The 17,452-nt window shown below is 38.7% G+C and overlaps 1 protein-coding gene across 2 annotated transcripts in view; it reads left to right on the top strand.

The window, feature by feature from the left end:
* The window catches only part of WDR33 (WD repeat domain 33), a 69,667-nt gene that overhangs the window by 17,056 nt on the left and 35,159 nt on the right, over positions 1-17,452 (top strand). For both annotated transcript variants that reach the window (XM_030954841.1, XM_030954842.1), the window contains exons 2-7: positions 421-644; positions 2,849-2,917; positions 3,363-3,467; positions 4,096-4,191; positions 4,662-4,813; positions 6,568-6,665. In XM_030954841.1, the coding sequence (XP_030810701.1) occupies positions 441-644; positions 2,849-2,917; positions 3,363-3,467; positions 4,096-4,191; positions 4,662-4,813; positions 6,568-6,665 (724 nt within the window). In that variant the 5' untranslated portion in view covers positions 421-440. The remainder of the gene's footprint in view (positions 1-420; positions 645-2,848; positions 2,918-3,362; positions 3,468-4,095; positions 4,192-4,661; positions 4,814-6,567; positions 6,666-17,452) is intronic.

Here is a 17,452-nt window from a genome sequence, read left to right as displayed (position 1 = left end):
TATAGTTTTAACTTAATATATATCATAAAATAATAAATCAAGCCTTCTGAAACATGGAGTCAGATCCTCGTCTCTTCCTTCGTCCTGGGAGCCCTTCGAACACCACCACAATTGGCCTGTTGCATTCCACAGCAGCAGATAATCATTGTTTACAGTTTGTTCCTGAGGCCTCTCAGCTTCTCAGGAGGAAAAAATCCTAAGGAAAGGATTTTACATGGAAAGATGTCTGTGACAGTAGTTAATGAAAACAACAGGTGATTACAACAACAAACAGTTAGAACTCCACCTTGGCAGCAACTAGCCCAGCCTGTGAACTCTGCAACGTTTTTTAAAAATGGGCAACTTTTCTACTCATTACAATACATTCTCCCCTTAAGCATGAATTATTTGCTAACATATCTTACACCTGTCCCTCTGCAGCCTTCCAGCAGGACGCAGCCATGGCCACGGAGATCGGCTCCCCGCCGCGCTTCTTCCACATGCCGCGCTTCCAGCACCAGGCGCCGCGGCAGCTCTTCTACAAGCGGCCCGACTTCGCCCAGCAGCAGGCCATGCAGCAGCTCACCTTCGACGGGAAACGCATGAGGAAAGCTGTCAACAGAAAGACCATAGACTACAACCCTTCTGTCATCAAATATCTGGAGGTCAGTTAAGGGATTTTTGGGTTTTGGTTAGAAATTTTTTTTTTTTCTTCTTGATATTTGGGATTGTGCTTTTCAGTTTCTGCAGAGCGGTCTGAAATACTGGGAGAGCTACTGCTGCATTTTTAAGCAAAATTCCAAATGCTTGTGAATTTGTTAAAATTATAATAATATAAATAAAAATAAAATGAAATAGGGATGTTGGGCGTTGGCAATAAAACTGCAAGCGTTCTGTATTTTGTGTAAATACCAACTTTTACATTTTGTCTTGAAATTCCAAGTTGGTGTACTGTTGAATATCTTGTGTAATGTTCTGGCTTTTTGTTATAGTAGCTTTCTTGAGCTAGGTCTAATAAGCTCTTGGAGGTCTGTAAAACACTCAAGATAGCTCAGCTACTCTTGGAAGCATAAAATTTAGCATGTTGGCTTCTGTTGCAGTGTTGGAAACAAAAAGGTTTAATAAAAGGCAAAATAACAGAGAAAAACCAAGCTAGGTACCAGAGGTCCTCCTGCCCCTGGTAACACGCCTCACAAAAGCAATTAGGTTCTTTGTTCTCTTCTTTTTCTAGTAAATTGTCCAGGCAGGACTTTTTGGCTTCTGTCCAATTAACTGTTCTTAAGTTTGAGGTGAAGTACCCTAGGCCTATGAGGGGGCTTTTTCACCTAATCAAGGAGAGAAACTTCTGGGCTTCTTTCCTTTTTGAGGGGAAAAAGGACAGTTTTGTCTCTCCATCAACAAGGGGCACACTCCTATAGCTTTTCATAAAAAACTGATTATAAGTAATGTAGTCATTCTTATTTTTGTTTTGAAATACAAATTTCCCAAAATGGAAGATGAACCATTACCTCTTCTCCTCCAAAATCAGGGCACTAGAAATGTTTTCTCATCATTTTACTAAATAGCTCTTCAGCTTGAAGTGTGGCTTCTGAAAGTCATTTCTATACTTAAGAAATAGAGAAAAACTAAGAAGGAGAGTTAAGAAATAGAGAAAAACTTAAACATTAGGTTTCATTGAAGAAATGTTTCTGTAAAAATGCTTATTTAGCTCACCTGATGGGATAGCATTATTTAAGAAATACAATTTTCTCATCCAAGATTAACTCTAGGAGTACTGGACTTTACCCTGAAAGAAATAGAATGAAATCTAAATACTGGCATTGTTACAGCTGCAAGAGCAACATTGCAAAAATGTGATGAAATTAATTCCATCTACTGTGGTTATGCATGGTTATGGCTTGTAGGTGTTAACAGTTAAAAGGTTTTTATAATAATTAATACATTATCAGAGATCTGTTTGAACATCAAATATTTTAAACACATTCTTATGTTTTAGGAATGCCCCAAAAGAGATTCTATTAGTAGTGGGCTCTTCTAAAAAACATTTTTGAAGTCCAGGAACTTTTTACTGTGGCAGGAATAAGCACCTCAAAATTCTGTTAATAAAACATAAACAACATACAAAAAAATCTGATCTCAATCTGCTGGCTTCAGTACTATTGTTTTAATTTAATGTGGTTCTAGAAAAAAATAACTAACCAAGAAAATGTGTAATTTGCTCTTGGCTTAGGAAGTTGTAGCAAACTGTAGTGGTTCATGCTGGGAATGTTTTGCCTAGAATTGTAACTTGTTTCCAATATGTGCACAGATCCAAATTGCTAGGGTCTGTGGCACAAAGCCAAAATAAATAATTTAATTCTAAATTCATGAGAAGTGTTTTTGAAGAGGTTTTGTTTGACAACTCAGAAAACTTAAGTAATTGAAGGTCTTATCCCTTGACCTTCTAAGTTTTGGCCTTTTGAAGGCGTTGTCTTTATGCTGGCACTGCAGAAGGTCCCTTTTGTGGCTCGTGCTGCTGTGTGGATTTCATGGGGAGTTCATCAGCACAGCTCCTAATGGTGTAAATATCAAGCTTTGACTCTGGGCAGCAGAGTACCACAATAATGTTCCTTGTTACATAGGACTGCTGCTTTCCTGGAGTTGCTTCAATCCGAAGAAATTAACACTTTAAACATTCCTGACTCCTTTTCTTACAGAATATAAACTCCACATGTTCCTTTTCCTGAGTCCTCAGTCTTAACACAGTTCATTGTAAAATCCTTGGAGCACTTCAGAATTTCCTAATCAGGATCTCCATGTGTTTCTTATTTTCTGTTATTTAACAAGGAAATGCTCTGTTATGAACTAGGAGTTGTTTTCTTCTTTCCAGAATAGAGTGTGGCAGAGAGACCAACGAGATATGCGAGCAATCCAGCCCGATGCAGGATATTACAATGATGTAAGTAAAATTCTGCTGTTCACTGATAAAGTTGTGCAAATAAAATTTGTCCAGAAAATAGGAATGATTCTGCATGTCAGCTGAGGTTATTTTTTTTATCTGCAAAAAGCCTTAAATCAGTGAAGGGTGTCTTCACTCTACGTTATTTTGTTCTGTTGGAATCCATGTCCACAAAGGGACCTTAAACATGGACAGGCTTTTAATTTCTGTGCATAAGAACTTTCATCATGCACTGAGGTTGCAAAGCTGCTCTTGAAGATGCTGTTTCTGGATGTTTGTGTTTTTAAATCATACAGACTTTGAAACACTTCTACCAACTTACTTCTGATAATATCCCTGCAAATGACCACCTTGCTTTTCCAGAAATGGGTGTTCAGAATGTGTTCTTTTCTTGAAGTTTCTGATTTCAATGTCGTCAGTAAATCTTTTCTTTCTTCTCTTACAGTTGGTCCCTCCTATAGGAATGCTGAACAACCCTATGAATGCTGTGACAACAAAATTTGTTCGGACATCTACTAATAAAGTGAAATGCCCAGTGTTTGTTGTCAGGGTGAGTACAGTGTTGGAATTACTTTGTTGTGTTGTCTTAATTTAAATTAGACTGATTCTTAACTGAACTATGGCAGTTAAAGCATCTTTAAATAAAAACAGCATGTGCAGTGTATGAACTACTTCTGTGTCCAGTCTTTCTATGGAGAGCTTTAGGAAAATAAATAGGAAAGTCTTGAGTACACAAGAGTTCTTACTCTGAGTTTAGGGTGCAATTCCTACCTTCCTTATTACATTTCAGACACCTGACATGTCTTGACTCAAAAGAAAGGAAATTTGGTCTCTGTGCTGTTGGAGTCTCATAGCAGCTTTTAACAACTTTTCCAAGATGTCACAAGTATTGTTTAGTATGGATATTATGAGCTAAAATGCATTGGTGCCAATAAGCTGTTTCATCTTTAAAACTAGAGTTTTTCATTGTTTTTACAGTGGGCTTTGTCCTGTTGTTACTGAAGTCAAAAGTCCTCTTGCACAGTTCCGCATTTTTGCCTTCTCACATCCTCTAGAAAGTCATTAAGTAGCTTCCGTTTCCACAGAGTCCCTGAAGAAGCTCATTATTTATTTGGAGAATTGTGAAGAAATATTGGAATGTTATATTTGCACAGTTTAGTTAAATGTTTCTTTTGCAGTGGACTCCTGAGGGGAGACGCTTGGTCACTGGTGCATCTAGTGGGGAGTTCACTTTATGGAATGGACTGACTTTCAATTTTGAAACAATATTGCAGGTAAAGTAATCTGTCAAGATTTCTTTGTATTTCCTTGAGGTCTTGGAGCATGTTTTAGGAACGCATCTTCACCCTGTTCATCACGGGTCTGTGGTCTGAGTGGTGATGGGAGCCTTAGAGGTCTTCTATCCTGTTGTGATCCCATGTCAGGCCATGGCTACATGCAATTAATTTAATGCTTCTCATTCCACCTCCATCTTCTATATTAACTGTTCTCGAGAATGTACTAGGAGTATTTGTAATAATAAAGAAACGCTTTGGAAACAAAGTGCAAATACTCTTATTATTTAGAAGACCATTGTATACAGAGTAAGGGATTTTCCCCCCCAACATCTTGAATGTAATTAGATCATCATTGTTCTCGTTTCCTCATTGCAGCTGTTAAGTCGGAACTTTAGTAACTTCAGTGTTTGTGTGGATCAGAGAGTACTGGAATGTGTTTGCTAGAAGTTCTGTTTCTGAATTTGCAGGCTCACGACAGCCCTGTAAGGGCTATGACTTGGTCACACAATGATATGTGGATGCTGACAGCAGACCACGGGGGATATGTGAAATACTGGCAGTCCAACATGAACAACGTCAAGATGTTCCAGGCACATAAGGAGGCGATTAGAGAGGCCAGGTTTATACACAATATACCATTTTCTGTAGTACCTATTGCCATGATTAGACTGTTCTCTAAGTGTATTCTGGGTGCAGAAATGCATGGGTTCTGTCAGATTCTGGGAAACTTCCTGCACCACATAAACACAGTATTTCCTTTTGTTTCCACATTCTCACCGTTTTGCTGGCACCTTTCTGAATTAGTATTGTCCCAGTATCCGCCTCTGCAATATGTTAGAGATGTATTTGTCTGCCGCATTTTGCACTGGTATTCTTTTCATTTTTATATGGTGACGATGTGTATCAGTTATTCCTTTTTATTCTCACTGTGTAAGACAACAATTTCATTCCAAATAAAGAATTCAGTCTTTAATAATCTAACTGAATAAAATATAAAGCCTTCAGAAATAAAACACCTGCATAGTTCTCACAAAATAATAAAACACTAAATAAAGTGAAGAACTGCTTGGCTTGGTGAAGCCAAGACTTCCAGTAATACTAAATACCCACGCAGACTGCCACATACAGAAGTCTAATGTTAATACTGAATGGGTTCTTCAAGCTTGAAACTGTAAGAAAGCCATTGAAAAGAAGATTGTAGTATATTCTCTTGGTTCAGTGTTGATGCCTCAGTTGTGCAAATGTCTATATAAAAATCAAATCCAAAGTGATACTTGTCAGTAAGATGTAAATGAAGGGTGTTTCTAGAGCAAACCTACATATAATTTTTAGTAAATGTTTTTAAAGTAAGCCTGAAGAGAAGCTGCAGATCCCAAATGGCGCTAAACCAGTGTTTCTTTGGGTTCAGGTGCTGGCCCATGGTGATAAAGGTTCACTGCCACAAACTCACTTTCCACTAAAGTCACCATTTTTCTTGGTAGGGTGCAGCATTTTCTGCCTGAGTTTGGTTATGAGAAGTGCTTACTTTGGATTCAGTTACTGTCTGACTATCATGGCCATGCACTGAATTTCTCTACTGCTTTAGGCCCTTTCTTGATCATAAAGAACTAGGGTTTCACAAGGGCTCCTTTGTGGTCTTTCACTGCACCAGAAGGAAAGCTAAGTGCCTGTCAGTTGTTGGAGGTGTCCTGGCCCTATTCACATGGTTAAATAACTCCTTGCTTTTCCAGTGACTTTCATCAATCAATGTTAACTGCTGAACCTGGAAGCTGCTTACATATCTGTAGGATTCTTTTCATGTTGTTGGTGGGGTGTAATAAGAGGGGGTGTTTCCAAATTGCTCTTTTAAGTGTTTGTTTTGTATAGGTTTTATTCCCCCAACAGTTAAACCAAGTGGCATTTTCCTGTAACCAGCTTTCCCTTATGTTTTGCTTCTCTGCTGCAAAGCACCTGTGGCTGAAGAGGAGTTTTTTCCTAAGAACTGTTCTCCTGTGCTTCTATGCAGTGTCACTTTCTTGTGGTATTACCAAACATGAAAATCTAGGCTGACAGTTACCAAACCATATTGATGTTGCTTCTCATCCTGCAGAGAAGTCACTTCTGTGTGCAGTCACAGATAGGAAGGTGCTAAGAATAAATGATAGATTTTTTCCTCATTTGACAGGGGACTGCAGTGCAATAATAATCCTATGCTGAGTTCATGTCTTGTGGTTAGTGCCGTTTGGCAGGCACTGTATTCACTTAGAGGTGCCTATGTTCAAATGCCTCCTTCAGTGTATAACACATTACAGTATAATTTTGCCCTGTCTGAGAAGCATAGATAATCTGTTAAATGCTGACTTCTTTCCCCTGCTGTGTGTCTTCATGTAACAGTTTCTCACCCACGGATAATAAATTTGCTACATGCTCTGACGACGGCACTGTTAGAATCTGGGACTTTCTACGTTGCCATGAGGAGAGAATTCTTCGAGGTATGTGTACCAAAAGTACTGATTGGGGTATTTCAAGAGGGGGAAAACTTTTTTTTTTTAAACTAGATGTTCACAATACAGAAGTATCAGCTTGTCTACAATTTTTTTTCTTAATGCTCCAAACAAGTTTTTGTTTGGCTGCTATAGGTACTTTATATTCAGAGAGGCTGCAGTTCACAAGGGCATTACACTGGTTACTCTCCACTTGAGCTCTAAACAATGGAGGTGGATAGAAGGACATTTTTACTCCTCCTAATTAAGTAGAAACAGCTGTTTCTGGATCAGGAATACATTTATCTTTCTCCAAAGCTTAATCTTTGTGGCTGCTGTTATTTCAGAACGTGCATCTTCATGCAGAGGATTCCATTCTTTTCAGGGGCATACCTTTCATTCTGATTTCTTCAGAGGCAAGGTGGTTATTTCTCATTCCTTAAGAGGAAGAGAGTATTTAAGTAGAGAAAACAGGTACATTTTAATCACATCATTTATAGCACAGGCAGATAATCCTAGGTATGGTTAAAGTTTCTGTCCAACATCTCTGTACGCTAAATTCTGGTGCCTTTCTACTGGCCTTCTTAAGCCTTTCTCGTTCTTTTTCTGCAGTCCTAATGAGCAGTAACAGTAGCTTCTGGCAGGTATTCCTTTTTTGCAATGATGTCCAAGGTACATAACTTAATAAGAGAATATATTAAAAGGCTGTTATGAGACTGAGGGCTGTAGATTTGCAGATAATCTGCAAAGAAGGTATGTAATAAAAACATGGGCTTTCAGTTCTAGATGTGTGAGCTTGTTCAGTGGTTTCCTAAATTAAGGGATTTTTTTTCCTAAATCTTGCCTCCAACTTGGACCTGTGTTCCATATTTTACAAAATAGAGCTCTCCCTGTTTCATTTGACTGTTCAGGTCTCCTCTTTTTTTACAAGCATGTTACTTTCAAACACCGCTACTTTGCAAAGACATTGAGCTTCAGCATTATTTCAGTGATGATATTTTAACAGCATGTGTCCATAGACATTATGGTAGGTGTGTTCTTTGCAGGCAAACAAATTTCTAGGTTATATACTTTACACCTGTTACTCTGGAAGGCCTCAAACAGATTAAGGACTGTTCTGCTTGATGCTTTACAAAGAAATCTTTCTGCCCTAAACATATCCTGTACCCTCCTCCAGGTATGTACTAACCATGTGGAGGAAATAGGGATTGCCTCTGTGCAGAGTTGTCAAGGTTATAAAAATCCCTCCACTTCTGTGTTCTTTCAGTGTTCTGTGTAAAGTAGAAGGAGAAAAACATTTAATTTAGGCTATAGAGAGCAGATCTTACACTACATTTTCTTCTGTTATCTTGTGTATGTTAACATTTGATTGAGTAGATCTCAGATAGAATTATCCTATAGTTTCTTAATTTATACACCTCAATATTCAATTTTTAGTTTGCACATAATTCTATAAAGAGACCATTTGCTTCTACTTATATCATCTAACCACAATACACTTCACTATTCATATAAGTTGAAAGTGGTTTGAAAACTTTACCATCTTTGGATAAAATTGAACAGGGGAGATTATTCCTTGTTTCTACTGTCAGATTAAAAAAAAAATACCAACCCCCAACCTAAACTCAAAGAACAACGGCAAAAACATCCCCCAGACCACAGCAAAATAATACCCAAACTCCTGATTGTTGGGAGGATGTCTCTGCAAATATACAGGTTTGATTGGGCTTTAGTCTCTAGGACTGGTTTTAAATATGGTCAGAAGAGTTATTTGAAAGAGCTGATGGGTAACATCATTTTCTTGGTAGAAAATACCAAGCTTTCACTCTTTTATTTGGAGGTTAGTGCCTTATGGCTTTAGGGTATTGATCTTCAGCTTTGGCTTCTCCATGAGCATTCTGCTTTTACATGGTTAGAAGTGTGACCTGTAATACTTTGCTGAGTACAGCCTTCCAACCAATTGTGTAACTGCTCGTGCCATTGCCATGCAGTTAGTGATCTGTAAATTAAAATTTTGGTGCCACTCTGTCAAAGGGATTTTATGTACATTGTTTAGATCAAATACAATGCTGGGAAATTATTTTTATTTCCTCCTTTCACACATCATACAGCTATTCTGGATAATATTGGTGCTGTGAAGTTGAAGGAGTTCTGAAGTGTCCTTTAGGTCCAAAGTTTCACTTCACATGCTGAGGTGTTCTTCAAGTTGTCACACAGAATTATAAAAGTCAGGTATATTAATTAAAAAGATCAGCACTCACAGGGGGATAATATGTCAATATGTTGTTGTTCTGAATGATTTTTCAACAACAAATTAAGGAACATATTTTGAAAAACAGATTTAAAGGTTCTAATGGTAAGGAGTGCTTTTAAAGCAATTCTGTAAGAGAGCATTAAAGTTACTGGGATAAGCTTTGCTGATATAAAAAAGACAAAATTCCATAGACTTCTTGCAGGTGCTTTTGCTTGCACTAGAGCAAACTCATGTTTATTCCTATTGTTTATTGAAATGGTTCCCTTAAAAGTGGCCTGAAGCAATTCTAAACTTACCTTCTGAAGAGTATTGGAAAAACAATGGAAGTGGTAAATTACATAAGATGAATTTTTAAGGTTTCCCTGCAGTTCTTTCAGCTGTCTGGAATGGGCTCTGCATTTTCCCAGTAGTTTAACCTGTAAATACATGGGCTGCATGAGATACACTTAGTAACTGTGTCCACTTCCCTTTAATTCCTCAAAGTAAGGTGAACAGGACACCCTCCAGGGTTCTTCATGGGTTGTGCCAGAGGTTCTGAGTCTCATTTCTTCCATCTCCAAATCCCTTTTTGCTGGCCAGTTTTTCACTGCCTAATTTGCTTTGGCTGTTGTTTGTACCCCCACAGCTTTCCAGGGCACAGCAGGGGCAGTTTGGGCATTTTGTTAGCAGTACATGCAGATTTATCAAGCTCCTTCTAATACCCTAAAGAAATAAATAGGATTAAATTCTTGTTTTCTTGGAGAACCATCTTTAAATAATTCAAATTATCTTGGAAGAACTTGTGGGTGGAGGAAATAGCTTTGAGTGTCATTGCTTCCCCACAGCCCAGGCACTGCCTGGCTTTTCTTTGAGGTAGAGCTGCTGTGGTCCTGATTTTGTACCAGCTGCTTTTACCTCTGTCAATTTCTGTCATTTCACCATCTTGATGATGGTAGTGAGTGCAGTTTAGTGCACTTACTTAAATACATAGGTAGGAACTTTACTGATGTTTAAAAAATGTTCTTTTAAAAATAAGACATGGAAAACAGGCTATAGTGTAGCAACAGTTTATTTTCATGACAATAAGTTGTTCTTCTGAAAGGCATTTCCAATAAAATTGTCTCAGATCTTTTGTCCAAGCTGTTGCAATGAAGTTAATGCTGGGAACATTTCTGTAAGAATATACACGTGGATGGCTTTTAATAATGCTAAAAACATTGAGTGGAAAACTGTATGCAATAGAAAATTCATGTCCCTTTGTTTATATGAGAAATGAATGCTATTGCTGATTTTTACTGGTGGCAGTGACGTTCTGAGTAGTGTGTCTGTGCTGATGTATCCCTGGGAATATTTTGGGTAGGTCATTAATAAACACGTGATTCCTTAATTATTCCCAGCATGACGTTGTGGGCTGGGAGGCTGCAAACAGATTTTGGATTTCTCAGTTCCCTTCTCCTTCCTTCTCCTTCCTCTCACAGAATCCAGTAGAAGTGAGAGCTTGGGAAGACTGTAATGTTTTCATTTTGGAGTGTAGATGAGCTCTGAATTCCCAGGATTTCAGAGTTACCTGCCTTAAGTAGTTCTTTTGGGGAGGATGACTGCACCCAGCTGTCTGAAGGATGGCATAACCCATGCTTTTTAAAATACTTTGTAGATATGTTCTTCTATTTTCTGTCTCTAAAATAGGGTGATACATTAAACAATCTTTCAGCCAGTGTGGTAGACTTGACAAAAGATTTGCCTTAACCTAATTCAAACAATTAAAGGCAATCAAGATTTCATTGCATTCTGCCTGGATTTGAAATGTGCAGTTTGTAACCACATCTAATTTTTAACACTATCACCTACAAAATAACCCGTGAGTCTGTGCCTGCAGAAGTCACAGCAGTTGTGGTAAACAGACTTTTCATCTGCTCACAGGTTCTGCAAAAATGTTTCCACCTCTCTTCATACTGAAATAACAGAGGGATCTATTCCTTCCTTCTCTTCCATTTCTCAGTCTTTATTAACAAATAATACACCACGAAGCCTCTTAAGCTATTTCAATCTATTGTATGGTTTGTATTCTCTGCACTTTCTCCCTGAAAGTGGAGGATCTCTTCAGTGGTTTTTTCCTCAGTCAAATAGCAAATCCTGAACTTAATTTAGACATGAGTTCCATAGGTAAAAGGAACCTGAGGAGCAGAGCTACATCTTCAGCTTGGTCCCTCACTTAGGAACATGCATTATTATCCAGCTCTTAGCCTTGAAGCAAGTAACTTCTAAAACTGTTTCCTTTTCTTGGACTATAATTGAACTCTGCATTGGGTAATTTTAAAGAAAAAAACCCCAACACTTCTGTTTCCAACTTTATTACCTTTATATGAGGTTTTTCTTTTTTTTTGCCCTTGTCTCAACAAAGAGAGAAAACTCAGTAAATTCCAGAAATGCATGTATGTCAACACCATGTTTCTTGTAAGGAGACCTATTTTTTAAACCTTCTGGGGTTTTTTGTGGGGATTGCTTCTTTAGACTGTAGGGATTTCATTTATATTTGAAACATCTTCTAGTGTAGGTACATCCTTGCATGAATATTAGAAAGTTTTTACTCAGAACAGAAGGTCAGGATGAAATGAGACCTGACTGATAGTGGCACCAACCATATCAATCTAGAGAAGGCAAGTCCTTGAACTTTTGGACTTAAAAAGATGATCTGTTTTGGAATGCTGGTATTGGACCAGCTCACCTCTTTGTTGGTGGGTTTTTTGTTTGCCAGCTGGTGTTGCAGGTCTCTGATCTTCATCAGTCTGTTGCCGAAGCTGTGCTGGGGCTGGGGAGAGAGGTGTTGGCAGCTAAATCAGTTGAGGATCAGCAAATAGCTGTGCTTTTCATGTACATTAGGCACAAGAAATGTTAAGGAATTTTTGTTAATAGTGAATCTGTGAGAGGTTTTTCCCTACACAAACAGGATCCCTTGCACAATCTGTGATGCCTGAGCCCTGCTGTTCTGCTGCTCATGTTCTGCCAGTAATCCTGCTGCTGCTGCTCCTTTGATTTTTTGTGCATGGTGGGCTCTTTATAGTCTCATGCACTTTTCTCCTCTCATTAGGAAATGCCTTTACCTTTGTGAGATTAAAAGTTACAAATATTGTACACAATTTCTTGCTACATAAGGGGAAGGTATCACACAACATTTTTCCCTAGCCTTTGTTCAGAGTTAAGCAGCACCAGGGACTTGGAGTGGGAATACTTATACCCTTTTCTGAGCTTGTAGCTAATCTCAGTTTCTGCTGCTTGTTAGGATGGTGCATATCACCTACATTAGATGGGAAGAATCCCATTTCTTGCTTGAGGCTACTAAAAAGTGTTCAGGTGTCACCTGGTAACTCAGTGTTATTCCTGATAATGACTTTCAGGACTAAAATGTATTGCTTTTGTCTGCATAGGAAACTATTATAGGTAGGCTTCATTGAAATAGCCACTTCTCTATGTGTTAGAAGTAAAAATCCTTCTGAGAGCTGAGAAATTACCCTGCTGTATTGACTTATATCAGCTTTCTATTTGTGAAGTGTTCTGGATTGAACAAAAATTTGGGGTTGAACTGCAAGGTTGAGGTGGTTTCTGTCATTAAAAGGTGGTGATAAAGTGATAGCTTCAGGCTTTTACTCTGCTTCCTAAAACAATTCCAGGAGAAGTAGAGGATATTGGAGACTGCTCTTGGAGCTGGTTGCACCTGATATGCCTAAAAACTGTAGTTCATTTTGTGAGTAGTGTACAGCATACTATGTCCTAGAGTTCTGATTCTTACCTAGAACCAGTGTTTTGAAAATTCTGAAAACTAATAGGAAATACACAGAATTCTCTAGGAACTTGTAAAAGAAATCACAAGACATGAACCACAGCACTGTGCTATAAAAAAGTTACACTGCACATTTCTGTCAAGGCTTTTCATGAGACAAGAATGAAGAGACACTGTGCTAGAAAGGGATAATTTCAGATTCAACTTTGAAATATTTTCATCCCTTAAAATTGTCCTGAAGCTGAAAGTTTTACAGTCACTTATATTGAGCCCAAGGGCAAATTTTGCACTAATATTTGTAACCCATCTATTCTGTTAAGCTTGGAGGAATAATGAGAAACCTCAGAGAAACCAGGACAGCCAGCTCTCAATGCTGCTGAAATACAGGATGGTTCCATAAGAACTTCTCTGCATTGTTAGGATTTCTTGCCTCTGCTTCCTTTTGTGTATCTGCTGATTGCAAGGGGCAGATAAATACTGAACTAGGTGAAACTATTTTTTGCAGATTGTTAGTTAGAAATACTTGAGGGATGAGAACTTCATTTCCATTAGTTGTGACTTCACATGGAATTAAAAATAATTGTGCCCAATAATCTGTGTAGGGCTCAGGACCCACCTGCAGTGAGAGCCTCTGTTGCAGCTGAGAGCTTTGTCATTCAACACTACTCATGATTGTGGAGGAAGAAAAACACCATCTAAGCAGATCACGTTGATAGTAATGATAAAATCCTAAATTATAGACACATTTGAATGCTGATGTTAAGGTGTTACCAGTCTTCCTTTCTCAGCACAAGTGTGGTTGTTGAAAAGGAGGCAGGTTGGGTGTCACTGAGGATGGTGGCCTCTGGGTATCTACTCACCAGTATCTGTCATAGCAAAAGTTCTCAACAAAAAAATTTATCTGCAATTAGCCTTAAGCCAGTTCTATTAGTAACTCATCTCTGATAAAGTCTTGCATGGATGAATACTCAGAATTGGGCTGTTCATTAATTAGATTTTTACAGGACTCTATTTTTCTGAGAGTCTATTCTGTTTCCTCAGAGAGCACAGATAAAATGAAGCTCTTTTAGAGTAAGTGGTGGCACTCTTCAGAAAATAGAAAAACACAGTTCCTTGCTGAAAATAATCCATGTCAGTCCTTAGAAACTTCGCCTTGCAGGCTTCTTGATGCTGCTTGCACAAGTTAAACAAAACTCTTTATTTAACTTTTATCTTTTTATATCCTCCAGTTACTGCACTAAAAGCTTTTGTGCATCTAGGTAAGCATAAACCTTGTAAAGAATTTGATATTTCCATCATTTCTATTCTACATACTTAAATTATTTCCTGTTATTTTTACATTTAGCTCTGAGTGCTATTCTAGGTTTAGTAGTGAGACACTTGGCATCAAGTTTTATCATATGAATGGTACCATAATCTCATATTTGAGATTACATGTTGCTAGGGACAGCCAGCCCCTGGGACATGGGGAGACAGCTTGCTGTTTTCCCTAAAATACAGTGACTTTTATTCCCATGTCTTTCATAACTGCCTGGCATTAACTTCCTCCTGAGAAAGCTGATCCTGCTTGTGATACGTTGCATTTTTAGGAAGACACAGTCAAAATTTAAACTGGGAATTTGCTGAAATGAGATTGTATAACAGACCAGGAGAAAAGGGATAAATATGAATCCCGAATAAATCTGTGTGAAAGGTGGCTGGAAATAAGAAGCATAGGAAATGTGAGGCAAGTGTGGAGGCTGTGTCAATATGAAAAACCTAAAAACAGCTTGTGTAAGGATTGAGAAAAGCTGGTGACAGTGTGAGTGTGGGGATGGGAATGGGGTGTGGTGGAACTTGGCAAGTCACACTGGGCATTTTGTGAATAATTTTGGGCAACCTGAGTCACTGGATCAGCCACTGGAGAGGCAGGGGTTTTCTGGCTGAGTGACACGTGGACACAAGTGGGCAGTGCAGAATGTGCCAAGAGTGTATCTGTGCTAATCTCTGTGGTAACAGTACCCCTGATAGCTCTTACATTTTGTGTTCTCTGTCAGGGCTTGTAGAGACTCCAGCTGATTGAGTAGAGTTAGGAACATGCTCTGTGTTTGTTCTGAAGATGAACATGGAGTGAATCATAGAATGTGCTGAGTTGGAAGAGACCCCCAGGAATCACGGAGTCCAACTCTTTAGTCCTGGGCATCCCCAAGATTCACAGCATTTGCCCAGAGTATTGTCCAAACCCTTGTTGAACTCTGTCAGGCTTGGTGCTGTGACCACTTCCTGGGGACTCTGCTCCAGTGCTCAACCATCCTCTGGGTGAGAAACTTTCCTGGTGTCCAGCATAAGCCTGTCCTGACTCAGCTCTAGCTGTTCCCCTGGGTGCTGTCACTGGTATGAGAGTGAAGAGATCAGTGTCTGCCCCTCCCCTTCCCCTCACAAGGAGGTTGCAGGCTGCAGTGAGGTCCCCTCAGTCTCTTCAGGCTGAACAGATCAAATGACCTCAGCTGCCCCCACATGGGAGGTGTTTCCCCTCCAGACCTTTCACAATCCTCATGGCCTCCTTTGAACTCTGTCTGAAACTTCATGTCTTACCTTGTGGTGCCCCAACCTGCCCCAGCACTCGAGGTGAGGCCACCCCAGGTCAGAGCAGAGCAGGACAATCCTCCCTTGCCTGGCTCCCCAGGGCATGGCTGGGCCTCCTGGCTGCCAGGACACCACTGACTCATGTTCAGCTTGCCATCCATCAGGACTCCCACAGCTGCTCTCCAGCCTCTCATTCCCCAGTCATACGCTCAGCCAGGGTGGCCCTGTCCCAGTGCAGAACCCAGCAGTTGCCCTTGGTGAAGTTCATGTGGTTGGTGATTGCCCAGCTTGGTGCTGTTCACTGAGGGAGGGATACCATCATTCTCACTGCACCTAGGAAAAGCTATCTCTACCACCTGATTAAAATTCCTTGTCTTCTTTAGTAGTCCCTGTGAAGCTATGTGGAATTTTTTTTTTGTTCTTTTTAAGTTTTGTCATTTTACAGCTCTAAAACTGAAGTATCTGAAGTGGCTCCTCAGCTCTAAGGTTAGCTCTGGTTCACTTCAGCTGGGAGTATGACCAAGGTACCTGTGTGTGCTTCTGCAGAAGGTAGCTGGGTAGGTAAAGCATACAAGCATTTACTCAAGACTTATTTACAAACTTCAGTGCCAGAACTTTCCAAGGACTGATCCTTATCTCACAGTGAAAATACAAATTGCCACTTAGTTTTGCTACTCACAGATAAGACTTTTTGTTGAAAACAAAACACTTCTTGGGGAAGACATTTTGATTTTTGCTGTTGAAAGTATAAATGTGTCTTGCAGGTAAAGTAACTGTCATGAAATTTTTATTCATTTCTAAAGGGAAGGTTTTTAGGGAGAGATTTTTTTTAAATTCAAAAGTATTAGGGCTGTTAGGTGTATTAGCTTCAAAGAAGCACACCTGTAAGTATGACAAGTCTAACTGTACAGGAGAAATCTAAAAATACTCAAAATATATTTGTCTTATAAAAAGTTTCACAGACAAGGTTTGACAATTCTTCTATCCCAGACAGTTTAGATTACTGCTTGTAATTACTAACTCAGTGGAAGCATCTGATATTTCTAGTTCTGCAAAACATTACTTTTGATACATTACACAAGCCATCCAGTTAAATGCATCAGCTAGTTATTAATTTTATTTTTATTATATTATTAATATATTTTTTAATATATACAGTATCTTCTTAATATTTGTCATATTGTGTATGCATTGATTTTGCCCCACTGGATTTATGTAGTGAGAGCTGTTCCAGATGTAACTACAGCCACAGAGAGAAGTAGTTGTATCATTGCAGTTTAATTTGCTGGTGTAGACCAGAACTGCAAATATTTTACTTACATTGTCATTGAAGACAGAAGGTGATCTTCATCTGGTTCTGACCATTTATAGAAATTTTGTCTGAAACTTTTTGCTCACCAAAATTAGTTTTTAAAGGGAACTCACCATATATAAATATGAGCCTGAAAAGCTGAACATTAACAGGACTGTAACAGGTGCTTCTTCCAAGTCACCAAGATCTTGAAGGGTAAACTTCAAATTTTCATTCAAAAAAGCTGAGGAATGAGTTACCTTAGCTGCTTAATAGTGGGAAGAAAAATACCTTTTAGTAAAAAACAAACCCAGCTTTCTGTGTGTGCTGGCAGATGTGCATTTTCTACCACATGTACAGTGGGTCTTTTTCTCTACCTGTTTATTTAGAATTATGGAGAGCATGAAAATATTGTAGCTATTGTATTAAAATATTATATTTTGAACTTTATCACTTTAAAAAAATCCTCTAAAGAGAAGGTCATTATAACCTTATAAATTAGTAGCTGTAATACTGCTGTAATTACTGTAACTATTTTAGTTCTCAAAGGGTAAAATGAACAGATGAAAAAAACGGAGCTCAGAATCCTATTATTAGCAGTATATTGTTATATGCTGGGGAAATCAAGTTTAAATAATTATACAATGCTTTTACACTTGAACTTCTCTTTATAGCTGACTTCCTTCTTTCCTCTCCAGGATAGCCTTATTCAGCTTTATTTTTTTTCTCTATGTTTAGATTTAAGGAAGTAGTAGCTCTGATACATATTTACAATCCTCAGGATTTGGATAGAAAGACCTTAACACAAAACCTAGTGCTCCTTGAGATCTATTTTTCATCAGAGGTTGAGGTTCCTACTGGCTTTATAAATAATCATTACCCTCAAAGACTAAAAAAAGTCTAAATGTCATCTTGGGATTCAGTGAAGA

This window comes from Camarhynchus parvulus, chromosome 9, assembly GCF_901933205.1.
Source record: "Camarhynchus parvulus chromosome 9, STF_HiC, whole genome shotgun sequence".
In the NCBI taxonomy this organism is placed as follows: domain Eukaryota; kingdom Metazoa; phylum Chordata; class Aves; order Passeriformes; family Thraupidae; genus Camarhynchus; species Camarhynchus parvulus.
The sequence above is the reverse complement of the archived record's forward strand: the minus strand, read 5'-3'. Positions and strand labels throughout refer to the sequence as shown.